Below are 22080 nucleotides of genomic sequence, written 5' to 3'. Positions count from 1 at the left end.
GGTTGTGGTGGAAATTGTTAGTGTCCGTTTGCTTCATTGTAGGTCGTCTTGTGTGAAATGTCAGCTCCCTTTTATGTGTGGCCACAGGCTTGACACAGTCCCCTTCCCTATTTTCTTCATCCTCACATTAGGCTGGGGGAGTCTAGAAAACACAGGCTTTGATGGCTTGTCCCCTAAGTCCCCAAAAGGCAAGAACTGTCATCTTCTGTTTTTAACTTTTTTGCCATTCTGCTGACCTACAGCTACTACAGCTGACTACAGCAGTTTGGGTCTTTTGGTCAATGAAATGGGTCCACTGGGCTATCTAAACATCTCCTGGGGCCCTGAAGACTGTTGTCAGGCTCAAAGGAGCCTGCTGAGCTGCCCTGTGTGGATAGGTTCCCAGGGCTCCAGCCTGTGGTATAGACTGTGCCCCACATGGGTGACGGGGAAAGTTCCTGACTTTAAGCTGTGTAATTGATTATTTCACTCTTCTTTCAGAGAATGGCATTGATCCGGAAAACAACCAAGAAATAACACATGGGAAGGTCAGGGAATGGACAACAATGTATTTGGAGATACTTGAGCTGAGACCTCAGCCATCTCATCTTTGGATTTTTTTTTTAATGCTTTACAGAGAAGCATATATTTTTTATTAACAGTGCAGCAATATCTATAATGACTGAGAGGATCTGCCAAAAGAATAAAGCCTCCTCCCCCAACTTCCGGTCCCTTTTCCCTGCCGTCTCAACGAGGAACGATGTATCTTCCAGAGAAGATTTTATTTGTGGTTTATTATATAAGTGATTGAATATGGGACAAAGCATTATGGTCTTGTTTGGTGAGACAGTATTAGCAGGATTTGTAGAGGTTTGTGTTTCCTTCTCCTTTCCCCCTCTCCCTGTACTTTGTAATGTCAGTGTTTATATGAATATGACTTTCATTTGCTTTTCCAGAATAAAGAAGTTATTAATCGAGAGACACAGGGTACATGGCTTACAGCCTTTGAAAGGCCAGAGGCAGTTAAAAGGACAAGCAAGGCTGGATGTAGCTCTCTGTCAGCAGGTGGCAGCACCAATAGCCATTTCTTTCTCTTTTTTTTTTTTTTTTTTTAAGATTTTATTTATTTATTTGACAGAGAGAGATCACAAGTAGGCAGAGAGGCAGGCAGAGAGAGAGAGGAGGAAGCAGGCTCCCTGCTGAGCAGAGAGCCCGATGCGGGACTCGATCCCTGGACCCAGAGATCATGACCTGAGCCGAAGGCAGCAGCTTAACCCACTGAGCCACCCAGGCGCCCCACCATTAGCCATTTCTTTACGGAGGAAAAAACCCAGGAATTTTTCTATTCTTTTACTTCAAGGAAGGCCATACCATCAGTAGGAGTTTGAGTCCAGTTTCTCTGCCATAAGAATGGGGCAGAGTGACCTCTCGGTGAACCCCAAACTGAAGAGGCATTTGGTTTTGGCGAAGCCTTTTCTGACCCACCCTTCTGAAACTCCTGGAGTTCATCCTTGGCCCTAAGAAAGGATGGCAGTAACCTGGGGAAAGGCCCATCTGTGCAGGTGCCTTGTCTGTTCTTAGTTGTTGATATCCCTGATCCCGGTATCTGCACCATCATGCAGAGGAAACCAGGCCCCTAAGACCTCAGGGTCAAGACCTTCAGTGGCACCTAGCTTCATCCCATCCTGAGCCCAGCATAGCCCTTTTGGGTTGTGAGGGTTCCTTGGTCTTCAGAGGGCATGGCTGTTCATCCAGGGGTCACTGGTATGGGCACATCCTCCTTGCCTTGCTTTTACTCCCTCCCACTTGGAATTTGAGCCCAGAACCCCTCTCTTCACACCTCGTAGCTCTCTTGAGGCTGTGTTGTTGTTTCTGTTGCTCTTGGTCAAGGTCTCAACATAGTGGGCACCCAGAGAGGCAGCAAGCTTCCCCCTTTCCTCTGGCATCACTCTTGTTGAGGCCCCAGGTCTCTCTTGTGGCCTACTACCAGGAAGAGGATGTTGAAAGGTTTCACTTTTTCCAGAACCTCCAAATGCCACTGGGTGACACTCTCAAAGGATGTTCAGTTGGTGATACCAAACAGCAAAAGGCCTCCTGCTGAGTTCCAATAGTAGGAGCAAGTCACTGACCTTGACAGCCAAGAAGGAATCCAGAGTTAGTTTTGGTTCCTCCACTGAGGACAAAAAGGGACAAAGGAATCCGGGCAGTGTAATGGAAAAAGCTGGGGGAGAGTCCAAAGTTCTCAGTTCTTTTTTTTTTTTTTTTCAAAGTTCTCAATTCTTGATCCACTGTGTGACAGGTAAGTGGCTTCACCTGTCTTGAATCTTGTCCCACCTGCCTGGGGAGGGGCTGGTCATTGAGCAAGTATTTATGACCTGGGCCTGGGCCGGCCGAGGGCTGCACTGTTAACTACGAACACAGGGAGCGCTCTTGTGATCAGGTGAGTGAAAACCAGCCTCAATCAGTTAACCCTCTGAGTCTTGATTTCACTTCGGATTGTGATCTCAGGGTCCTCGGATTGGCCCTAAGGGGCTTTGCGCTGCGTGTGAATTCAGCTTGAGCTTTTCTTTCCCTCTGCCCCTCCCCCTGCTGGTATGTGCTGTCTCTCACGTTAGCGCGCGCGCGCGCGCGCGCGGGCTCTCTCTCTCTCGCTCTCTCTCTCTCTCTCTGTCAGAATAAATGGATACATCTTTAAAAAACAAACAGACAAAAACCTGCCTCTGTGCCAAGGACTGCAAAGGAGAGAGGCTTGCAGGGTGGTCTCACCAGCGGAGCTGAGGGACTCGGGTGAAGGGGTGGAGATCACTGAGGGGGAGAGACCTGCGCGGAAGGCAGCCCAGGGCAGTGCTGTCAGGCCAGGTTGTGCAGGGCCTCGCAGGCCCCAGCCATGCAGGCTTTACCCAGACGGTAACAGGAGCCATTTTAGATTTGCGTGTGGGGAAAGGTCACTCTGGCCGGGCAGTGGAGTACACACAGCCAGGAGGGGAAGGGAGAGGACAAGTGTGGAAGCAGAGAGATCCATTAGAAGGCCGCCGCCTGGGACGCCTGGGTGGCTCAGTTGGTTAAGCAGCTGCCTTTGGCTCAGGTCGTGATCCCAGCGTCCTGGGATCGAGTCCCACATCGGGCTCCTTGCTTGGCAGGGAGCCTGCTTTTCCCTCTGCCTCTGCCTGCCATTCTGTATGCCTGTGCTCGCTCTCTCTCCCTCTCTCTCTCTGACAAATAAATAAAATCTTTAAAAAAAAAAAAAAAGGCCACCGCCTGATTGAAGCGGTGGTAAGTGCAGGACAGGGGTGAATCTGCAAGACAGTACAGTGGGCACTCACAAGCTTTGGTGACTGTGTGTAGGGGTGCGGGACTGGGGCACCACTTAGTGATCCGAAGGGTTCGTCTGACTTGGTGTGCCCACCCCTGGGGCAGCTTGGCCCCACCCTGGGCACGAGGCCCTCTTCCTCCTTGGATGAGTAACTATGCCCACTGGATTCCCAGAGCCCGGCCTGGTGCAGACGGTTGGGCAACAGGGCCAGCAGATTCTGGAATCGTGTGCCCGGCATCCTTGCAGAGGTGCGGTGGAGAGTGCTTCTGGTGGTGCTGTGCTAAGCACCTCCCATGTTTGAGCGCTTTGTGTTTCCCCAACAAGTCTGAAGAAGGAAGAACGTGCGAGGTCTGTGTAGTGCACTTGAATTGTATCTTATCTAATCCTGGTTCCCAGGAGGAAACGGAGACTTAAACAGTTTAAGGAACTCAAGGTCACACAGCTTGTGTCAAGTTCATCTGACTCTGGAGCCTGCGCTCTTAAGCGGCCCTATCTCCCTGAACCTAGGGAGACAAAATGGGGGGTGACCAAGAACAGCATACGCAAAGGCCCAGAGGTATAAAGAAGTCTGCAGCAATGTGGCTCAAGCACAAGATGTAACACGGAGAGGATGGCCTGAGGTGAACAGAAAGTGAGCCCGGGAGGAGGATGGATGACAGACATAGTGGCGAGGGCCAGCACCTAGGCTTCAGAGGCTGTTCTGTGTGTGTGTCTATCTGTCTTGCAGGAGTGGGAGGGTGTAGTGTAGACAGCCCACAGGTGGGCCGTGGGCTTCCCATCCCTTATCAACCTGGCCAGTACCCCCCCCCACTTTTTTTAAAGATGTATTTATTTATTCGAGATTGAGAGAGAGAGTGGGTGCAGAGGACAGAGGGAGAGGGAGAAAGAAACTCAAGCCGACTCTCTGCTGACTGCAGAGCGCAACACAAGGCTTGATCTCACAACCCTGAGATCATGACCTGGGCCAAGAGTCAGATGCTCCATCAACAGAGTCACCCAGGTGCCCCTGAGTAATACCTGGCTTAATTGTTGGGCATTTTAGGGCTAACAGAAAGACTGCATCTGATAAGAGGATCCTGGTGCTAAAAACAGGCATATAAACAAAAAATTTGAAGACCGTAGGTGCTAGGGACCGGGGAGATTTAGGTGGAGGACTGGTGTGATTGTATTTACATGTTACAAGCCTTGCACGGGCTACTGGTCTGGAGAATGGAGTTGGAAACAGCGGAGGAGGTCTAGCCAAGAAGTTGCTGCAGTTAGTTCAGACTAAAAGTAAAGGCATATGGCATGCAAGGTTTCCCTGAGAAAGCATTAACCAAAAGACAGAGGTAGGGGGTGGTTGCAACAACACGGTTGAGTTTTGAGGGCACAGAGGGGGCCATCTGGGACCAGAAAACCACCCTGAAAAGTCCCCTGTGCCTGCATGAGGGGAAGCGGGGAGGAGGAGGCCAAACGTGGACTGAAGCCTCACAGTTAAATGTAGTTAGAAAAGAAAAACTCCCAGCATCATCCAGTGCAACCCCGTAACTTACAGGTAAGAACATTAAGGTCTGAAGAGGTCGTTAAGACCTGAGGTCCCTGGGCAGGTCGGGACTCAGACCTGTGGTCTTGGTCCATTGTCCATCCTTCTCATGGCCTCGAAGAGCTACAGTCTTGGCCGGGGGTGGGGGGTAGGGGGGAGTGCAAAATGATGTAGACAACAGAGCCTGAAATCTCCAGGTTCCCTGAAGGCTCGGAGAAGAAATTGAGTTGGGCCAAGCCTTGAAGGACTGAGTTTTGACAGAGATGGAGGAAGGACATTCCAGACCGGGGACTGACACATGAAAGACGCAAAGGGAGCTTGTTAGCAGAAGGAACTTAACACTTACTGGGCACTTAATAGTGTCCTATTTAATCGTCTAACAAAACTGGGGGGTAGGAATTGTTCTCATTTTACCATGAAGACCGAGGCTCAGAGGTAGGGGACGGGCTGGGCTCCTACCCAGACGTCTTCAGCTCCAGACTGTGTGGGGAGGGCAGGATGGGTCTTCCCTCTTAACCCACTAAATTTCAGAGGCTCCCAGAATGGGCAGGGTCTTCAGAAAGGCTCCCATGGGTGGCAGATTGGCTGTGTGCCTTCAAAAGGTGTGGATTCAGGCCCAAAAGCCCGACCTTGCCGAAGATGCTGTGGCTGGAGGGTTTAGCCGGGGCGCTGCCTGGGAGAGGGAGTTTTACTTGCTCAGACTAGTCCAGGGATAGACCTGAAGGGACTATTCTGGAACTTCACTCCTAGTACGGAAGCAGAAACTAGCTCAGTCTCCAGAAGTGGGTAACGATTTTTAAGAGCTCTTTAACAGAATCTGGGGTCCTCGTGATCTCCCCACAGTTTACTTTGGTAGTCTTGTGACAGTGATGAATAAAACCTCAGGGGGAAAGGGGGACTTCCATTTGGTGAATTCCTACTGTGTGACCAGCAATGCCCTTCATTTAGGTGGGACCTAATCCTTTCCAAAACCCTGTGAGTTGGGCATTATGATCCTCATTCTCCAGAAGAGTTCACTGAGGCTTGCAGAGATGAGGGGAGCTCCCTAGGCTCCCACAGTTACACATAGTGGAGTGGGAGTCAAACCCAGGCTTGAATGCAAGGCCACAGTAATTTTAGGCCGCTGGGATGACCCTGTGGTTAAGATGTGATACTTACTGAGTGTCACAAGCCAATCCCGTCACGCTGGGAGAGGGCAGAGGGCTGGGGCCATCCAGTGGAAGGAAACCGCGCATGCAAAGTCCAGGGCTGCAGGTGGTTCAGAATTTGTCAGGGCAGAGTAGGGGGAAAGGCAACACGCACGGGCTCAGGAAGGGCCAGGACTATGGGGAGATTATTTGAATTCTGGGAGGGGAGCAGCCATGTCAAATGTACTTTAAAAACTTGCCTCTGGGGCACTGTGGATGCTGAATCAACAGGGGACACCCTACAGCCTTCCAGAGGGGTGTCACAATCTCCACTAGGGGTCTGAGGCCTGAGCTGGGACAGCAATGACACTCACTGCAGAGGGCAGGGTGGTGGGGGGTGCTCAGCTGACCGGTGAGCCTGGCCCCTTCCACTGCTCTTCTCTGCTTTTCCTCTAGCTGGTGGGATGGGCAGGCCTGCTGCCAGAATCCTACCCATCAAAGGCTCTTGCAGTCCGCAGAGGGTTTGCCACAATACAAGGGGTTGTGAGAGCTGGACCAGAGCCCTGAGGTACAAGGTAGGACCTTCTGGGCCTGGCCGGTGGCAGTGCACGAGGCCTGAGCCACATTAGTTTCCTATCCTGGACTTTAGGTCCCTGTCTGTGAAAAGACAAGCTCAACCCCACCTCACAGGGTTGCTTCGAGGTTAGTAAGTCACTGAAAGAGCCCACAATGCATGAGCTCACATGTGTGGTAGGAATTCACATAATACCTCATTTAATTCTCACAACAACCCTGTGAGACAGAAACTACTGTTCCCCCCATTTTACAGATGCAAAACGGAGGCCAAGGAATGCTAGAGATGTATGACTGCAGCCTGCTGAACAGTCCTCAAGGGAGGCAGCTGGGGACGGTGGGCAACATCTTCTTGGTGATGGGCCCAGCCTGGGGTGGGCCTGGACTTTAGTCTGGTCCTCCAGTGCCCACCCAGGATTTGGACAGAGGAAAAGGTCAGTTTTTTCTTCCTCTCTTCAGGGATTTGGGGAGGTTTTGACAGCAAAATCCCCACCGTCATCTGCGCCACCAGCCGCTCATCTCCCAGACAAGCTTTGGTTTACCCTGCAGTCCTGTTCAGGGAAGACCTGGGAGATGAGAAACCACAGACCAAGTTGAAGCACTCCCTGCTTCTTCACTTATTCCTCAGATCTCTGGTAAATTCTTAGAAAGAGCTCACCCCTTTCCTTGTTCCTCACCTTGGGGCTTCTCCCTCTGCTCACTGGCTTCAGTTAAACTCCTTGGGCCTTAGTCTGCACATCAGTGAAGTGGAACAATAGTTATCTACCTCGGGATGCCTGGGTGGTTCAGTTGGTTAAGCGGCTGCCTTCGGCTCAGGTCATGATCCCGGCGTCCTGGGATTGAGTCCCACATGGGGCTCCTTGCTCAGCAGGGAGCCTGCTACTCTGCCTGTGCTCCCTCTCGCGCATGCTGACAAATAAATAAAATCTTTAAAAAAAACCCAGTATCTACCTCACAGGGACATAAAAAGTACTCAGTGCTGGCCACTGTTCCTACAGGCCAGACCTTTGCTCTTATCTGGGCCCTTCTCCGCCCTCCCCCAGCTCTCAGCTCAAGGTCATCGCCTGGAGGCGGCCATCCCTGATCAACACCTCTGAAGAAATCAGGCCCACCCTTCTCAGCCCAGTCTCCAGGATCTGCGGGCTTTGTAGCACTTAAAAGTGGAAATCATATGGTTCCATTATTTACTCATTAACTTTCCCACTAGAATGTTAACTCCAGGAGGGCATTCTGTCAAGTTCACTGCTGCATCCTCAGAGTCCAGAACAGAATAGGTAATTTTTTTTAACTGAAGGAATTTTAAGATTCTCAAAAAAAGTCACGTCCCTATCTGTCCTTCTCCCTCTCCAAGCTTCCCCATCAGTGAAATGAGTGTAATTCACGCCAACCTTGCAGAACTAGACGGATGAACGGTGGTCTAGGAGAGGCAGGGAGGAGGCAGTGCAGTGAGAGACCCACCCTGGCCCAGCCTCATGGGGAGGAAGCTAAAAAACCCACCGTGACTGGAAACCTCCCAAGAACCCTAGAGAGAAGGGATTATCAGTCATACGACACTGAGGAGGAATCTTGAGACTAAGTCCCCAGGTCACTGAGTGAAGTGGTTGTGCTCTTTGTTGCTGTGGAGCCATCCCTGCCCTTCCCGTCCCACGTCCCACTACCACAACAGCACCCCCCTCTACACCTGCTGAGATTCTTACCAACATAAACACCATCTCTGGGAAGCCTTCCCTGATTGCCCTAGGACATTCTCTGCCTAGCTGTTCCTGTTCCCCAGGAGGCAGTTTCTGAGATGAGGATTAGTGAGCAGACATTGATCAGAGGATTCTTGAGATCAATACCTGCTTGGGGGAGGAAGGGAGGGACAGGAGACTGAGCAGAGGGATAATTTAGCTGTGATGTTTTAAGAACAATGGCCTCAGTCAGCCCATGAAGAGTGATGAAGCTGGGTCTGACCGTCAGAGCTGGGGCAAGGGAGCCAGGCCTTTCAACGCTCCCCCACCCCAGTAGATTCAACAAATCAACACTGTGGGCAGCCCTGAGGGATAGGCAGTTCCCAGACAGGGCTTTGAGCCTACTTTCATTGGCGGCTCTCCCAGCAGCTGGGGGAGGGGGGATGTAGGGGTGAGGGTACAAGGCTGTGAGTTCCGCAGCCCTGAAGGGACATCGTGGTGGCTAATCACAGTGTCCACTATATACCCAACCTAGGAGCTGCTCCGTTTGCCTCCATCCCTGCCTCCCAGATCCAGATCTAGTGCCCAGCCTTGGAGTGGGGGCACTGGGCAACAAACCCGAGTTTCAGGGCACACATTTAAGACTCATCCAAGTCTGAGGACTGAAGGAGGCTCCCAGGTAGGCTTGCCCTGAAATTCCCCACCCGTCCTCGCTTGTGTAGCAGCGTCCAGACTCAGTGCCTCTCAGCGTCCAGGCTTGGGAGTGTTGCCAGAAATGGCAGATGGGAAACAATGTTGAGGACAGTTCTTGTCATTGGCTGGCTCTGGCCGAGCATGTCCCCCACACCCACGCCACCCACCCTCCCCCCATACCCCCCTGGCATGGGTCTTCTATGAGAACCACTGACAACGGAGGAAACAGGCTGGAGGACACAAAGCTGCACACCTGCCTTCTCAGAGCTTTCTGGCAGAAAGGGGCTGAGGTCTGAAACCCCCAAATCCAGAAGGTGTGACTGCTAGGATACTGTTTATATTAACCCTTTAAATACATCCTGCCCTTTGCTCACCAGAAAGATACTGACACCCCATCCCAGCAGCACTTCTGAGGTTGGCACTACTTTAATCCTTTCCCTCCCAGAGTCAACACTGGCATGGACGTGGAGGCTGCTTCCTCGGGGGGATGCTGAGGACTTGGGTCTCGTGGATGAGCCGGACACCCCCCCAGTCCTCCTCCAGCTTGATGTCCCCCTGCTCCAGGGCCTGCTGGATGGTGTCAGCAAGGGTGCTGAAGGCCAGGTCCACATTGTAGTTATTCTTGGCAGAGGTCTCCATGAAGGCCATGCCCAGGGAGGCAGCCAGCTCCTCCGCCTCCTGGGCCGAGACACAACGGGTGCTCTGCAGGTCACTCTTGTGGCCAACCAGTAAGAAGATCACCTTGTCGGGGCCCTGAGTGGCCGCGACCTCCTGGTGCCAGTCGCAGATATGTTCAAAGGACTTCCTGTTTGTCACATCAAAGACCAGTAGGACACCCACCACATTCCGGTAGAAGGACCTGGTAATGCACCTGAAGGAGGGGCAGTGAGCTGGGAGAGGTCTATGCCTGCAAGGCCCACCCACAGGCACAAGCCCCACAGCTCATTTCACACTGCCCAGTGTTTCTCTGCTCTGAGCGTCTGTCTCTCCCCCAACAGACTGGCTGCACCTCAACTAGGGAGCAAGTTCGAGTCACATCCTCTCTGGACCATTCCTCCATTCGAGAGGAAGCGGGGTGTTTTCCTGATGGCAGATTTTTGCTTCCCGTTCTCTGCCTGGCAGACTCCTACGCTCCTTCCAGGCCACCCCAAACCTCTCTTCCACTCCCATCTCCCTGGCACCTCCCGCTTGGCTCCCGTGGGCTCGCTCAGCAGCCGGGCCACCCATCCCTCCGGGACTCAGGCCTCTGGCTCAGGGGGCTTGGCCCACCCGGCTGCATCTGTGGGACGAACGACTCCGCGTGGAGGGCCAGAGACCAGGGCAGGGGCCCCCCAGACCCGCACCTGGGCCACTGAGGCCGAGCCCTGGGCGGGGGGCGGGAACCGCCCGCCAGCTCCCTCTGCCCGCCCGGGCCGCACCTGAAGCGCTCGTGGCCCGCGGTGTCCCAGAGCTGCAGCTTGACGCGCGGCCCGGCTCGCAGCTGCAGCTTGCGGCTGTAGAACTCGACGCCCACCGTGGGCGCCCCCTCGGGCTCGTGCTCGGGCTCGGGGGCCCCGGGCGCGCCCGCCACAAAGCGCCGCAGCAGCGACGTCTTGCCCACGGCCGCGTCCCCCAGCAGCGCGATCCGGAACTGGTAACGACAGCCCCCCGCCTCCATGGCCCCAGTGTCGCGGTCCAGGCAGCGACCGGCAAGCAGCCGCCCGGCCTCCCGAGTCCAGCCGCGGGTCCCGTCCCGCCCCGCCCCGCCCCGCCGGCTGGCCCCGCCCCTCGGCCCGGGGCGCTAGACACCTGGGCACGTGCTCTCCTCCCTAGGGGCCCCAACTTCGTCCTCTAATAACCCCTACTTCTCGGGGTGGCAGATTAAAGAAGGCAGTGTGGGGAGGAGGACGAGTGAGGGACGAGAACCCAACACGCACTGGCCCGAGATGAACCGTCCACCTCATTCCGCCGGCGGGCTTCTGTCTCCAGCCCACTCCCCGGGCAGTGCCCAGATCGGGCCCCTGTTGCTGGAGCTGGAGACACCACTCTAGAAAGCTGATGGTTTATAGGTGCCCGTTCCTTACCGCCCCACCCAGGTGCTGCTTTCCCGGAGATCCATGAGCCCCGGCCTAGGGCCTCTCAGGGCCTAGGTTCAATGGTCAGCTTCAATGTTTAACAGTCGTCCTCCCACTCCCACCCCCCCCTCCCCGCTCCCCCCACCCCGCCCCCGCCGCCTCAGCACCTGTCTGGGCGGGGCCTCAGGGCCCACAGAGGGACGCCAGCAAGGCTGGTAGGAGGCCCGACAGACAAAGATAAATGCGATTCCAGAGGGAGTGCAGTTGGCCTGTGGCCTGGACAACTAACTTATTTACTTATTAATTTTAAATTTATTTGACAGAGAGATCACAAGCAGGCAGAGCAACAGGTAGGGAGAGAGGGAGGAAGCAGGCTCCCTTCTGAGCAGAGAGCCCAATGTGGGGCTTGATCCCAGGACCTTGAGATCATACCTGAGCAGAAGGCAGAGACTTAACCCCCTGAGCCACCCAGGCGCCCCTGCACAACTAACATTTATGAGGACCGATGGTCAGTTCTTCACACCGCCCGAATGACAGCTTTGAGAGGGCCATCGCGTGCTTATTTTAGAGCAGAGGAGACTGAGGCTTGTCTCAGGTCACAGAGCAGAGCTGAGACTCACATCTGAGTTTGTCTCACTCTTCATTACCCCCCTGATGCCACAAAGGGGGATGGCAAATCAAGTACCAAGAAGACCAGGACACAGTGGTCAGGTCCCTGTGGGTTGGTGGCAAGGGTAAGGCCGGAACATCTGCTTCCTAGAGCCAGTCTACCCTCTCCACTCAGGCCTTCTGGAAATCCAAGTTATCAAGGCTCGGCTTCTGGCTGGTCTCAAACAACTCCATCTGTTGGTTTAATCTCACTGTTCCACTGTGGTGGATTTTACCAATTTAACTTGTTTTTGGCAAATTGGTGGTGAAGTGAAATCCTCACTGTTAGAATCAAATCATCATATATTTCTTCTCACACAACCTTGTAAGATGTTGTTATTCTGCACATTTTTACAGGTGAGGAAACTGAGGCTCAGAGATAATCTGAGATTACTCAACAAGGAAGACAGACTAGCTGCCGAGTTTACCCAAGACCAGAACCTTATTTGCTATTTCTGTGTCTGATAGGACAAGTGGAGGATCTGAGAAGGCCCAGGTTTTTTCACACTTTTTTTTTTAAAGTGGATATATGTATGTATGTATATAAGTAAATAAGTAAGTAATTTCTATACCCAAAGTGGGGCTTGAACTCATGACCCCAAGCTCAAGAGTCATATCAACTGAGCTACCCAGGGGCCCCTCTTCTGGCTAACTCCTAACAAATCAATAGGAAGCCATTTTAAGGGGCACCTGGGTGGCTCAGTAGGTTGGGGCCTCTGTCTTCGGCTCAGGTCATGGTCCTGGGATCGAGCCCCAAGTCTGGCTCTCTGCTTGGCGGGAGCCTGCTTCCCCCTCTCTCTGCCTGCTTCTCTGCCTACTTGTGATCTCTCTCTCTCTGTCAAATAAATAAATAAAATCTTTGGGAAAAAAAAAAAAAAGAAGAAGCCATTTTAACAGGTCTCCATGTAATATCAGTCATTGGTCGCCTGTGTGGTAGAGCCTGAAGGGGCCTGTGTTTCTACTTGTCCTCTACCTCCAGGAACAGGAGATAGAGAGGAGGCTCAGGAACGGTGTGTGTTCGGAGAGGAATCCTTCCTCCCAACTTTGCCCAAATTAAGAGTTTGCCCCACTCCCACCCTCCCCACTGATTCCTCAATTGAATTATTCTCTCCACTTCACTCTGTGTAGCTGGAAAAATATTTTTGTGTATGTGTCAGGTCCCTATGGATGCCTCTAGCCCCTTCTTTACCCACCACCGGTAGTCTGAGCCCCAGCCATGCTCCACATTTTTCCTCTTCTCAGGCCTCCGCCAGGAACACTCCCCCTCTCCTCTTCAAAGGGCTGACTCCTACTACAGGCCTTAGGTTAGATCCCTGTGCCGCAGGAAGCCTCTCACTGGCCAGTGAGGTCACATGCCCTTTTGTTCACTGTGACAGCTGTCTCCCTCCTAGGTCACTTGAGGGCAGCAATCAATGGTGGTATGCCCAGTGCTTGGCACAAAACAGGAACCAAGTAAATATTTATAGTTGAAGGAATGAATGAAAGTGGGTATCATTAATTCAGCCAGTCAAATCCCACAAGAGGGCTGGACTCTGAACTCGAGGAGATACAGGCCCAGAGAAGACATTGCGCGGGAGGTGGTTCTGAAGCCGGGTCTCCCAGGACAAGGGAAAGCTGGGGAGTTCAAGGAGGAACAGCACTCCAGGCAGGAGCCACTGGACAAAGGCATGAAACTGCTTGAAAGGCAGTTTGAACCCAGCATTCCCAGAAGCCTTTGTAGTCAGCACCCGTGGGCAGTGCACTGTCAGCACTGGGATCTTTGAACTTCCTCTCCTGGAGGCTCCCGCCGTGGGCTAGGGTCATGTGCCTGCCCTCCGCAGCTAGCCCCAGAATCCAGATGTCAGCTGACCTTGCCCGAGAGTCGCTGTGTGACTAGGGTGGGGTAAGAGACTCTCCCTCCCCACCCTGCTTTCCCTCCAGCAAATCCTGGTGCCCACCTCGCAAGAGAATCCCGAGGAGATGTGCCGCCGTGCAACACAGCAAGGCAAGTTGTGCGCATTTGCATGAGAGAAATCGAGGTTTTAGTTCCGACCCCCACTTACTAGCTATGCAGCCTTGGCCAAGTTTGATTCATTCATTTACTTTGTAATTGTTTCAATAAATGCTACTTCACATACCAGGCACTTACTTACACAACAGTGAAAATAAAAAGACACAGTTTCTGGGGCACCTGGGTGGCTCAGTGGGTTAAAGCCTCTGCCTTTGGCTCGGGTCATGATCCCAGGGTTCTGGGATGGAGCCCCGTAATAGGCTCTCTGCTCAGCAGGCTCCCTGCTGAGCAGAGAGCCTGCTTCCCTTCCTCTCTCTGCCTATCTCTGCCTACTTGTGATCTCTGTCTGTCAAATAAATAAAATCTTTAAAAAAAAAAGGCAGTAAGTGCTATAAATAACAATCAAGCAGGATAATGGCTTGAAGGGTGACAGGATGCTACATCAAAATAGGGTTTTCTGAAATGACATTGGAACAGAAAACCAGGGGAAGTGAGGGAGTGAGAAGTGTGGGTGTCCGTGATATCAAGAGAGAATATTCCAGGTAGAACAGCATGAGCAAAGGTCCTGAGGTAGGATCAGGCAAGGTATGTTCAAGCAGAGCAGAAGGGGTGAGGGAGCATAATGAATGAGGAAGCCAGTGGTGGGTGATGAGGGCAGAGAAGAAGAGGAGGATCCAAATCACATGTGGCTTCAGAAGCCATCGTGGGAGTTCAGCATTTATTCCAAATGGCTTGTAAAGTCAGTGGAGATTTTGGAGCAGATGAATAATACAAATTTTTTCTTGTTTTTTTTTTTTTTGTTTTGTTTTTTTTTTTTTTTTTTTTAGTTTTACATCTTTTTTAAAAATTTTTTTAAAAGATTTTATTTAACAGAGACACAGCAAGAGAGGGAACACAAGCAGAGGAGCAGCCAAGGGAGAGGGAGAAGCAGGCCTCCCACCCAGCAGGCAGCTGGATGCGGGGCTTGATCCTAGGACCCCAGAATCATGACCTGAGCCAAAGGCAGAGGCTCAGTGACTGAGCCACCCAGACGCCCTTTTACATCTTTTTTTTTTTTTTTTAAGATTTTATTTATTTATTTGACAGAGATCACAAGCAAGCAGAGAAGCAGGAAGTGTATGTGTGGTGGGGTGAGCAGGCTCCCTGCTGAGCAGAGAGCCCAATGAGGGGCTCGATCCCAGGACCCTGAGATCATGACCTGAGCCGTAAAGACAGAGGCTTAACCCACTAAGCCACCCAGGCGCCCCTATTTTTACATCTTAATGGAGGTATAAGTGACACACAGTAAACTAACCGTACATATTAGAGAGTACAGTGTAATGACTTTAAAAAAAAAAGATTTTATTTATTTATTTGACAGAGACAGCAAGAGAGCATAAGCAGGGGGAGTCGTAGAGGGAGAGGGAGAAGCAGGATCCCTGCTGAGCAGAGAGCCCAAAATGGGGCTCGATCCTAGGACCCTGGGATCAAGACCTGAGCTGAAGGCAGACACCCAATTGACTGAGCCACCCAGGTGCCCAATGTAATGACTTTTGATGTAAGTGTACATCCATGAAACCAAAACCACAATATAAATAATAAGCATATATCACCCCAAAGTTTCCCCTTGTCCTTTATTTTGTTTGATTGATTGTAGGCTCCATGGCCAGTATAGAGCCCAATGTGGGCTTTGAACTCATAACCCTGAGATCAAGACCTGAGCTGAGATCAAGGATCAGATGCTTAACCAACTGAGGTATCCCTCTCCATGTCCTTTTTTATTTATTTTTTATTTTTTTCCCTAATGTCCTTTTTATATTCTTCTCTCCTGATCCCTGTGAGAGTTATTAATTTTTTTTTAAAGATTTTTTATTTATTTATTTGAGAGAGAGAGAGACAGTGAGAGAGAGCATGAGCGAGGAGGTCAGAGAGCGAAGCAGACTCCCCATGGAGCTGGGAGCCCGATGTGGGACTCGATCCCGGGACTCCAGGATCACGCCCTGAGCCGAAGGCAGTCGTCCAACCAACTGAGCCACCCAGGCGTCCCGAGAGTTATTAATTTTGATGAAATGTAACTTATTTTTTTTAAAGATTTTATTTATTTATTTGACAGAGAGAAATCACAAGTAGATGGAGAGGCAGGCAGAGAGAGAGAGAGGGAAGCAGGCTCCCTGCTGAGCAGAGAGCCCGATGCGGGACTTGATCCCAGGACCCTGAGATCATGACCCGAGCCGAAGGCAGTGGCTTAACCCACTGAGCCACCCAGGCGCCCGAAATGTAACTTATTAATTCAATATTGTACTGGAGGTCCTAGCTAATACTATAAGACAAGAAAAAGAAATAAAAGGCATCCAGATTGGAAAGGAGGAAGTAAATCTGTCTTTATTCACAGACATGTGAAAAATCTTAAGAAATTTAAAAAGGAGCTACTAAAACTAATACATGAGTTTAGGAAGGTTGAAGAATACAAGTTAATATGCAAAAATTAATTCTATTATGCTAGCAATGACCATTTAGAATCTGAACTTGAGGGGTGCCTGGGTGGCTCAGTTATTAGGCATCTGCCTTCGGCTCAGGTCATGATCCCAGGGTCCTAGGACAGAGCCCCACATTGGGCTCTCTGCTCAGCGGGGAACCTGCTTCTCCCTCTCTCTCTGCCTGCCTCTCTGCCTACTTGTGATCTCTCTCTGTCAAATAAATAAATAAAAATCTTAAAAAAAAGAGAAAATTATGAAAGTGTTGAGAGAAATTAAAGATGACTTAACTGAGATATACCATCCTCAAGGATGAGAGGACTCAATATTGCTAAGATGTCAGTTCTCCCAAAATTAGTCCACAGATTTAATGCAATACCAAATCCCAGTAGGCTTTAAAAAAAATACAAATTAGCTGATAATAAAATTTATATGAAAATGCAAAAGACTCAATAGCCAAAACGATTTTGAGAAAGAGAAGGCTGGATGACTTACACCACCCTATTTCAAAACTTATTAAAAATCTATAATGGGGCATGTGAATGGCTCAGTAGGTTAGGCATGTGCCTGGCAGGCTCCCCAGGGTCCTGGCATCCAGCCCAGCATCAGGCTCCCTGTTCAGCGGGGAGCCTGCTCTTTCCTCTGCCTGCTGCTTCCCCTTCTTGTGCTCTCTATCAAATAAATAAGTAAAATAAAAAATCTTAAAAAAAAGAGCTACAGTAATCAAAACAGTGTAGTATTGAGTATAGAAACAGACCTACACATATAGTCAATTGATTTTTTATTTTTTTAAAGATCTTATTTATTTTACAGACAGAGATCACAAGTACGCAGAGAGGCAGGCAGAGAGACAGAGAGAGGAAGGGAGAGAGGAAGGGAAGCAGGCTCCCTGCCCGGGGGTCATAACCCAAGCGGAAGGCAGAGGCTTTAACCCACTGAGCCACCCAGGTGCTCCAGTCAATTGATTTATACAAAGGTGCCAAAGCAATTAGATGGATAATCTTTTTCAACAAATGAAGATGGAACTATCTGAAAGCCATATGCAATAAATAAACTTTGACTCTTATACTGTGCACAAAAATTAACTAAAAATGAATCCTAGATCTAAATATAAGAGCTAAAACTATTAAGCTCCTACAAGAAAACGTAGGAGAAAATCTTAATGCATTTGAGCGAGGCAAAAAATTTTAAATTAGGACACAAAAAGCACAAAATATAAATAAATAGGCATATTGGACTTCGTCAAAATTAAAAACTTGGTCTTTAAACATCGTGGCTGGTGTGTTGAGAGCAGACTATAGGGAAGAATGGCCGAAAGAGGGAGACTAATTAGGAGGCTGCTGTGATTGCGGGTTAGCAATCACAGAGTCTGCGGAGGCGGTAAGAAAAGGTGTTAACCATCTTAAAGGTGGAGAACACAGGACCTTGCTGATGGATCGGAAGTGGGATGTTAGAGGCAGAAGAATCCAGGGTCCCTTCAAGGATGTACTGAGATTGGGAAGAGCAGGTGTCGAGGAGGGAAGACTCTGTTCTGAGAAGCCTATTTATTGACCAAGTGTAGGTGTCTCGGAAGCTGCAGCGTATAAGGTCTGGAGCTCAGGAGAAAAGTGAGGCTGGAGAAATACTTGGGAGTCATCTGAAAGTTCCTTTTTTCTCAGAGTCTGTCTTCAGAAAATAGGAGTAATAGTAGTACCTACTTTTAATTTTATCTTCTATTTAGATTTTATTTGACAGAGGAGAGCACAAGCAGAGGGAGCGGCATGCAGAGGGAGTGGGAGAGGGAGAAGCAGGCTCCCCACCGAGAAGGGAGCTTGACTGGGCGGCGGGGGAGGAGGGAGTCCAAGGCACAGGCTTAACCAACTGCGCCACCCAGCATTCCCCAGTACCAACTTTTAAAGTGTATATTAAGGATAAAAATTAATGGATAAACACCGAATAGCTGTTTAATTCTTGACTACTTGTGTTTACACTGACGATTACTCGTTCCACTCCGCACGTGGCACAGTGACTCTCGGAGTGTGGTCTCTGCAGTGGACTTGTGGGTTCCAGTCCTTACCTTGTTAGTTACCTGGGTATAGCTATTGGCAGGGTTACCATGAAAACTGGACGAGATAACTGAGCATTATTTACTTAGTTACCGCTCAGTAATTTATCTGTTAGCGGAAGAGGGAAGTCTTGAACAAATAATGCGTTCATCTTCCGACTGCTCGGTCGCCTCTTCCCTTTCTAAGAAGCCTTCGCCGAAGGGCCCCGCTCCAGCGGGAAATCGCCGAGCTCCTCTCCAAACCCACCCAGCCGCTGCTGCTCCTCGGCCCACGGCGCTCGAAGCCGAGCACTGATCGCAGCTCACGGCGTCATTTCCCGATTTTGGAAGTCCGACTGAACTCCAGAAGGCACGGCGAGTCGGCTTCATTTGCTAGCACAGGGCCCGGTACCGGACGTTCACTGAGTGCGAAACACACGCGGAAGGGTGCGCACCTGCTTAACTAGAGGCGGGATCCACCTCCCGGCGCGGCAGGACAGGCGGACTACAACTCCCAGTGGTCTGCGCGGCGTGTTACTCCAATTGTCTGCGCGGCCTCCAGGGTGGGGCGAGACCTATAAAAGCCGCCCTCCTAGGGGCTGTCTTCCTTTTTCCCAGCCACGGTGCTGCTGGCGTATTGGGCTGCGGGTGTGCGGTAGTTCACGGCCGTCACGGCTCTCCTCCTCTCACCTCTCGGTAGCTTCGTCGCCCCTGGCCTCGCACCCGCCAGGCCTGCCTCCCGAGGCTGTGGGATGTTGAGTATGGCTCGGAGCTGCCGGGCCTCCCGGCCTGCTGGGACCAAGGCCTGGAAGGCCTGGTCCGCTGCATGCGCGGTAAGAGGGGCCAGAGCCCGCGGGGGCGATACCTGCTCCCGCCTCGGCCCGCGCATCCCTGCGCTGCAGTGCGACGGGTGAGTAACGCGGCCAGGCGGCCTGGTGCAGGGCAGTCCTGGGCCGGAAGTGGCTTAATTTTTGGAGACGCCGCGAGGTGGTGTCCATCAAATCTGAAACGGAATCTGTCTGTTAAAGCTACCTATTGGGTGACCTTGGGGAAGTGATTTCACCTGTCATCTGGCTGCACAGCACGTTAAGCAATCCATGCAGGTGGTTAAGAAGGGTAGGGTTTTCTGGGGTCGCGTCTTGGAGTTTTTTAGATCCTATTTTGAATCTCCGTTCTCTGGCATTCTACATTGCCTGACGACCTTAAGTAGGTAGCTTAATTGGTCTAAAGCTACTGGTAAAACGGATAGTAAAATCATCCTATGAAGACGAAATATAGTTTAAAACTCGGGCATATAGTAAAAATGAAGTGGTAATTGGAGCCTGGTAATAGGATATCTGTTCTCGGCTCCTGGCTGGCTCAGTCGGCTGAGCATGCGCCTCTTGATCTCAGGGCTCAGGGTCTTGAGTTCATCCCCATGTTGGGCACAGGCTCAGTCTGTATCAGTTCTCTTTAAGTTAGCGCCATGCCCGTTGTGAGCCAGCATCTGGTCCGAGATAAGAGTCTGGCTTCTGACTTCCTAACCAACCGAACCACCCAGGCGCCGGTGGTACCTGTTCTCTTATTTGTTCTCCGGTATATTTCAGCCCGTGAATTTCAGTTAGGCAGGAGTGCTCGGGCTTTAGGTGAGTCAGCCTGGACAGCATTTGGGGCGGTCCCGGGACCTAAATTGCCCTGTGGCCCTTATCGAAGCTGCAGCTGCTTCCACATAGCTGCTGTGGTCAAAAAGGAGCCCAGAGTGACAGTTTTCCTTGACGGTCGCCGTTCTGTTTGCTGTAACTGATCTGCAACATTTCAGGAAAAGACAGTTCCTTTGTGTCTGCCATTTCTGAGGTAGAGGTGGAGTCCTTTATTAAAACTGACAGGTTTCCAGAGGCTAGCAGAAACGTTCTGATAATGGGGTCTTTTTTTTTTTTTTTTTTTTTTTTTTTAAGATTTTATTTGCCGGAGGGAGAGGCTGGCTCCTTGCTGAGCTGGGAGCCTGATGTGGGACTTAAACCAGAGCTGAAAGCAGGCGCTTAACCGACTGAGCCACCCAGGTGCCCCTGTTAGTGGGGTCTTGCATAGAGTTGCTAGGAAAAAAACTTTAGAGAAGTAAATTGCTGAGAATAAGAACTAGTTCATGTAGGGGAAGGTGGAGTGGGGTGGACAGGTGTCCTGGGCAAATCTAGTGGCAAGTGGCAGATCTCAGCAGTGCTTTGGATCACTGCACTGAAAAGCTTAAGGCATCAGTACCAAAAGCCAGTCACACCTTTAATTGTGAAGACCAAAGGAAGGGAACAATAAGATTATTCAGGACAACTGTTTCCCATCTCAGCTGTGCCTGACTCAAGATTCCAGGAGGACTTTGAAGTGGAGCTTTTTCGTGAGGATTCTGGGGTCGTGACTGACACGGAACACAACCACCTCGTGTCCGGTAGGTTTCTGGGAACTACCTTGGTGGGGTGATACAGCATGTTTCCAAGGGCTGTGGCCGGCTGTGGCCATGGGATCTCCAACTGCATGCCAGAGCAACCTGGAGAGACTTTGACAGCACAGGTCAGCACAGTACCTGCGGCTGCCACTCGCCTTTCCTATATCAGCCCGGGTGTTCCTACCAGAGCCCGGCGGTTTTCCATAAACTTCATGTTGATGGGTATATTGATCGACTTTCTGATTTGGAGCTTTCACACTGTTTTCTCCAGATTGCCCTGAAGTGTCCCTGTTGGTGTCGGCTTCCGAAGAGTCTGAGGCTCCCGGGCTGTTGCTGTGCTTTAGATGAGGTACAGTTACGTGCTGGATTCAGCCTGACCCTCCGGCTCCCTTTCCCATCGGATCTGAACGCTGGTCTTGGTGGTCGTAAGAGGAGGAAAAGGAGCACTGAAGCTGGCCTCATGGTGCTTATAGTCTGGTGTATAGGCTGTGGGCTAGTTTCAAACAGGGTTTGAATTCTCTTTGAACTGGTTTCCTCCTTCCCATTAAACTGGGATAATCTCCGGCTTACAGGGAGGATGTATGTGAAGCTCTGGGGAGTTGTAGTGGTGGCTGACTAAGTACTTCTGTATTTGATAAATACCCATGGTTTTCTTGTCTCCTGAGTCTGGTGTTTTTTGTTTTTTTTTTTTTTTTTGTAAAGATGTGTTACAGTACAGCTGTCCTCATCTGTGATTATGGATCTAGTTGGGTAAGTTGGCTGCCAAACTTCTTCCGTAGCTTCCTTGCAGCTTCAAGTAATGCTTGAGCCTTGTGAACCCCGAGTAGTGTAGTGAATTGATAAGATACAAGGCTGTTTTCAGGCCTCTGGCAAGTCTTAGCTTTTCCACACCTCTTTGACACCTGACCTTCCTCGGATGCCAGATTAGCTGTTCATGGCCAGGAGAGAAACGTGCACAGTGACCTGGGTCTTAGATTTGCCCATCCTGCTGGAAGGCCACGAGCACACTGAAGGTACCAGATGCCAAAGCCCTGCATGTTGGGCAGCAAGGGCCGATTGCCGTGCATTTATGGTCGTGGTTTGTGCTCCTGCTGATGTTTGGGGAAACCTCAAGCCATGGGATCTTACTGGCCGCCTTCTAGGAGTGTGGGAGATGGGTTGGGTGGAAACAAGTGTATTTCACCTAGCTTGGGACGTGGTTACGCTGACTGGTCCAGGATGAAACCTAATCTGAGTGGACATCTATGGATGATAAATGCGGATATGGGACTGAGACCAGCTCTTCAGAAAAAGCCTGGGTGGCATTAATTAATTAGGAGTATTAACACACTGGCTTATACTTCCTTTTCAGGACAGAAACACCATGGGAAGAGGCAAGCTGAAAGATTTTGGTGGAAGACCATGACCTCTGTATTTTTGTTAATGTTGGCACATGGCATGTGACTAATAAAAGAGTTGAAGTAGGTTTTCCTATTTCCCGTTACAGTGTCATTTCATAAAAGTAGGTTGACCTCTCCAGATAATACGACCTATTCTAGAGCTGCCACTATACATATTTTTTCCTCCAAAAAACCTGAAAATTCAGGCTGAGCCTAACAAGTGTTCCTTTAAATATCTGAAGG

General features: G+C 50.7%; 2 protein-coding genes, 1 long non-coding RNA gene and 4 other non-coding genes across 7 annotated transcripts in view; 6 read left to right on the top strand and 1 right to left on the bottom strand.

Moving 5' to 3' along the window:
- TAF12 (TATA-box binding protein associated factor 12) overlaps window positions 1-958 on the top strand; it is a 37083-nt gene extending 36125 nt beyond the window's left edge. The window contains exon 6 of the mRNA XM_044237591.1: window positions 481-958. Within this exon, the coding sequence (XP_044093526.1) occupies window positions 481-516 (36 nt within the window). The 3' untranslated portion in view covers window positions 517-958. The remainder of the gene's footprint in view (window positions 1-480) is intronic.
- An 8326-nt stretch (window positions 959-9284) lies between these two features.
- Window positions 9285-10534, bottom strand: RAB42 (RAB42, member RAS oncogene family). Its single transcript, XM_044236346.1, has 2 exons — window positions 10296-10534; window positions 9285-9748 (listed from the first exon to the last, which is right to left on the bottom strand). The coding sequence occupies exons 1-2, from the start codon at window positions 10532-10534 to the stop codon at window positions 9325-9327; spliced, it is 663 nt and encodes a 220-aa protein (XP_044092281.1). The 3' UTR covers window positions 9285-9324.
- Window positions 10535-18670: 8136 nt separating this feature from the next.
- LOC122899657 lies at window positions 18671-21931 on the top strand. The gene is made up of 5 exons (XR_006383134.1): window positions 18671-18955; window positions 20363-20461; window positions 20730-20807; window positions 21161-21208; window positions 21810-21931. It is a non-coding gene; the product is annotated as an uncharacterized LOC122899657 (long non-coding RNA).
- Window positions 19721-19855, top strand: LOC122901615. Its single transcript, XR_006383607.1, has one exon. It is a non-coding gene; the product is annotated as a small nucleolar RNA SNORA16B/SNORA16A family (small nucleolar RNA).
- On the top strand, window positions 20496-20626 carry LOC122901630. The gene has a single exon (XR_006383621.1). It is a non-coding gene; the product is annotated as a small nucleolar RNA SNORA44 (small nucleolar RNA).
- LOC122901636 lies at window positions 20835-20967 on the top strand. Its single transcript, XR_006383626.1, has one exon. It is a non-coding gene; the product is annotated as a small nucleolar RNA SNORA61 (small nucleolar RNA).
- Window positions 21666-21739, top strand: LOC122901648. The gene has a single exon (XR_006383638.1). It is a non-coding gene; the product is annotated as a small nucleolar RNA SNORD99 (small nucleolar RNA).
- Window positions 21932-22080: the final 149 nt, after the last annotated feature.

Source organism: Neovison vison, chromosome 2, assembly GCF_020171115.1.
Source record: "Neovison vison isolate M4711 chromosome 2, ASM_NN_V1, whole genome shotgun sequence".
In the NCBI taxonomy this organism is placed as follows: domain Eukaryota; kingdom Metazoa; phylum Chordata; class Mammalia; order Carnivora; family Mustelidae; genus Neogale; species Neogale vison.
The sequence above is the reverse complement of the archived record's forward strand: the minus strand, read 5'-3'. Positions and strand labels throughout refer to the sequence as shown.